The following is a 4,377-nucleotide window of genomic DNA, read 5'->3' as shown; positions in this document are numbered from 1 at the left end:
AACATGAAAATTTTGTAATGTATGTGAAGTATTTTTTTAAACACAACTCAGATCTATTCACTCACACAAATTATTCCCTTTGGGCCTCATCATCCAAAATGGATCCTCATGCAGGTTAAAATGAGGTGATTTATAAACCTCCAGAATGTAAAATTCATACTGCTGCTAAGGCAGCCTCAACAAAAACATGAGATGAGAGTCAGGAAAACAAAAATGTCAGTCAAAGAACCATAAGGAACAAGCTAGTAACAACAACAAAATAATAATAATGAGAGGGAGGAGGAGGAGGAGAGGAGGAGGAGGAGGAGGAGGAGGAGGAGGAAGAGGAGGAGGAGGAGGAGGAGGAGGAGGAGGAGAGCTATTGTCCCAGTGCTTTCTGAATAAGTCAATACATACTGATTATGGACTTCGGTAGCATAAGGCAACTAAATTACATCTCATTTTCTCTGGTGTTCACATGATTATAACTTTTTATTAATAATTCTTTCACCCACCTGTTTTCTCTCTCTTGTCCTCTCTTTTTATATTTCACCTTAACCCTTCATAACACACAGCATAACTCACCCATCAAATCCATCTGACATCCTTAAGAGCTCATGCTCATAAATATCCTGACCACTCACTTTTCCTGCCAAAGTCATTCATGTATGTCAGTCTTCAATAACACAAATTTCAGGTGTCAGAATTCACTGGGCTTCAGAAGTTATAAAGCAATCACTTTCTCACTTTCTCATCCCTGTCCTTTTACACTCATTCTCAGCTTGTCTTCTTTAGGATGACGCCACCATCCTGGTAACACACTAACAACAGTTACCACTCCTACAGCAGGAGGCTGGGAACTCCTCAAAAAACAGTTGTGCCATGCCAGGTCTTTCTGGAGCTGCATTCCATGTGGACACTAGGTGTGTGCCTTGCACAGCTGTGGCCACTCAGTCCACCGTGCTGCTCATAGATCAAGCATTTGTACTTTATTAGGCAAGAGCACACAACTACCAAGGGGTTAGGATGATCCCTTGACCTTGTGAAGAGGTGAGTTCTGGTGATGAAGGCAGTTCCCACTGAATGGGTGCCTTTGAACTTTCTCTGATTCCATTGCAATTTTTTTGGCTGTGGGCTTAAGGAACCCTGAGGCAATGGCTTGGGTTGCAAGTGATATGGCCTGCTAGGCACAGTTCCTAAGAGTCTGGCTGCAATTGTATTGGAGGTTTTCTCCAGATAACAAAACCAAAATGTCACCTGGGAATGTGCCCGAGCCAATCATGACTCAGACCTGTCTAAATGTTTAGATGTCTGGAAATATATTTTAAAAATCTCATGCTTTGCTTTCCTGGTATGAGAAATGGCAAAGACTTCAAGAGCACAAGTAACCAGAATGATGGCAAAACCACAGACAGAAAATAAAAATTGTATCAGCAACTAATTTTACTTCATTTAGAAAAATAGTTTTGGACACTGACAAATATCTGGCACTAACACTGTGGGTTAATTTCATAATGGTCTTATGATTATTTGTGCAATTTGTTTTACTAGAAAATTTATCCTAATGATGTATGCAGGCCTCTTTTCTCAATACATGGGTAATTTTAAATGTAACATTTTTATCGTTTTAAAAAAATAATGAAACCTCAAGCTTCAAAATATTCATACCCAAAAGTCTATGTTTTAGTGTCTAGTCAAATTAGAGAAAGAAAAATTTAGCAAGAATATGGATAAGCACCTTTGAGAGTTTAATGCTAGCCTTATCATATGACTAGTGCTTATTTTTCACAAAACAGAATGCCACCTGATTCCATTATATGTAGGACCTCTTAGTACCCAAAGAATAATATGCCATATTTGTATAAAAATCGTTTGCATATTGGGTCATTAGAAGTATGTTGCTATAGAAGTAGAAGCTCATAGTCATTAAAGATTAATTCATTTATAGCTCTCAGCAAGATAGGTGTAGTTGGTTGTGTTTCCTTATGCATCTTACATGGCTTTTCTTCTAAACAGAATATATAAAGAGAACAAAAACATTGGCTGTTGGGTTGTGAAATAAGCTTCTCTTGCCATGCAAATAAATTGCAGTGTTAATTTCAAGAAAACAAAAAAACACTTTTTTTCAGATAAAACGTCGAGACAGACTTTTAAGAAGTCCACAATCAGAATTAACTTTGCACAGCGAGAGCATCTTCCTCTACCAAGGACAGCTCCAGGGTATTTTCATTAGAGCTGCTTTTCATCCTGAAATTGAAAGAACCATAGAGTTTTGCAGACTCTTTGGAAGATGCAAATCTGTTTCGACGATAAAGCTCGCCCTTCCACATAGACATCATCAGCAAACAAGAAAGAACAACCCCCCCAAGCGTGAGGAGGCAGAGCCCGGCGATCACACAGCGGTCCAGGTGAGCCCCCAGCCTTGCACTCTCCCTTTCTAGACGTTCCATCTCCCGGGCGGCCACAGTGTTAGGATCTACAGTCACCTCTCGTGGAACAATGTATGAAATGATCACCAGCAAGATGCCGGTGACCAAGAACAAGATGGCACTGATGAAACCATAGTCAACTGACTTCCCTGAAGACGTGGCTTCCGAACTTGTATCATCTTCATCTTCGGATATCAAGGATATGGCAGCCTCATGGGACCACTCACTTGGGTTCCCCCAGCCAAGGTCTCCAGAAGGATTACTCCCTTTTGCTGAAGGAGACATCCGGTTCCGCTGCTCCAAGTTGACATTTTCGTCCACATAAGTGAAAGAAGTTTCTAATTCCTGGCTGCAGCAGTTGCAGACTTTCTGTTCTGCTGTTACTTGGTTGTTCCCTGAGTCAAGAGGTCCTGGTGGGAGGAAGTTTGGCTGAGCAGCATTGTCTTGCAGAGAGGAGGAGGGGGATGCTGGAGAGGGGCTAAGTCTCAGTCCCTCCATCCTGGCTAGTCTTGGTGAAGGAGTACAGTGTTTCTGACAGCAAAGAGCAGCTCTGATGGCTGAGGCATCTGTGTGGTCACCAGGAAGCCTCCCTGGACTCCAGTCCATGGTATCGCACAGGTCCATCTGGCTGCCCTTCTTAGCAAGGTAGTGGAGCTCCATGGGAGCCAGCCAGAGATCCCCCAGGAGCTTCCAGAAGTTCTGCCGACAGCAACGAAACTGGATGAAAAGCCAGTAGAAGCTAAGGCTATAGGGCCAGGAGTACTGCTCCTAAGGTTCCCATTTCCTTTGCCACCACAGATGTCGGCATCTTGGCTCTTGTTCCTCCTAAAAGAAGTAAAAGAAGGCAAAGGGTAGGTAGTGGCAGAAAAGGGTAAATCGTCTGACATGTCATGGGGTTAACACTGAAAAACTCAGGTCAGGTAAGAAAAGGAGCGCGGAGGAAGTGGCAGTGTCTCTGGAGAAAGCGTACTGCCGTCACCAAGCCAAATTTATCCAAGGACTCACACGTTCCTGTGACAGGCTCCCTTAAACGACAAGGCAGGTTTCCTGTAGAAAGACACAAGTGAGAAAGGCAGGTCCCCTGTGCAGCAGAGATGCTGAATTTCTGGAGGGAAGCACAAACTTCTTAGCAAATCGATTAGATTGTGTGTTTACATTCTCTAGTTCAGAACAGGTTCTAGTACAGATGAGCTTTAATGAAAATAGGTTCCCATCAGCTGGATTCCACTGGAGCTCAGCATGTGTCTCAGTGGGTCTAAAGTAAAGTGAGTGAGAAGACTGGCTGAATCAGCCGCCTCTTTCAACCTTACACCTCACATATCCAGTGACCCAAGTCACACAGCCCTGGACCCTGTATTTACAAGACATACGCTGTTCGTTTACTGCCCTCTTTCCACTCTTCTCCTCCTGGGCAGCATGTGCTGGTCCCCAGAGTGTGTAGACAATACACTTCACTGTGATATTTGCAAATGCAATGAGCCAGTTCACACCTACCTATCTACACACACACACACACACACACACACACACACACACACACACAGTCAGCGCCACCTGTGTGCCTGCTGCTCCCCCTCACCGGGTCTCAGTGGGTCTGAGTTCCAACCTCTCCCTACAGTTTGCTAACAAACCAACACAAGATATGGACCATCCAGACAAAGCCAGAAGTAAGTAAAAATCATAGAAATAAGCTTATTAAAAGAGATACATTATAAAGCCACTGAGTACTGATGAGGTAGACAGGTGAGAAGCTATTCCCAGGGCACCTCTGAAACCTTTATCCAGGACACTCCATCATCTCCACTAAAGGGCAGAACTTTGGTTTGGGCGGAAGGCTGTCTGTCCATCATTCTGAGTCTACCATCATTCTAAGGAATAAAAATTCACTTTTCACAATTAATAAACATGGGAGTTTTAACCAAGGACCTCTTTTGATTCCAAATCCAGGGTGATACACAATTTCAACCCA

The 4,377-nt window shown here is 43.3% G+C and overlaps 1 protein-coding gene across 1 annotated transcript; it reads right to left on the bottom strand.

Moving 5' to 3' along the window:
• Positions 1-2,150: 2,150 nt before the first annotated feature.
• Positions 2,151-3,068, bottom strand: TMEM74 (transmembrane protein 74; the record flags this gene model as incomplete). Its single annotated transcript, XM_080693504.1, has 1 exon — positions 2,151-3,068. The coding sequence occupies one exon, from the start codon at positions 3,066-3,068 to the stop codon at positions 2,151-2,153; it is 918 nt and encodes a 305-aa protein (XP_080549630.1).
• Between the last annotated feature and the right edge of the window lie 1,309 nt (positions 3,069-4,377).

The sequence above is a fragment of the Muscardinus avellanarius genome (genome assembly GCF_963383645.1).
Source record: "Muscardinus avellanarius genome assembly, chromosome: 4".
Lineage (NCBI taxonomy): Eukaryota > Metazoa > Chordata > Mammalia > Rodentia > Gliridae > Muscardinus > Muscardinus avellanarius.
Note: the sequence above shows the minus strand (reverse complement) of the source record. Positions and strands in the feature narration are given on the sequence as shown.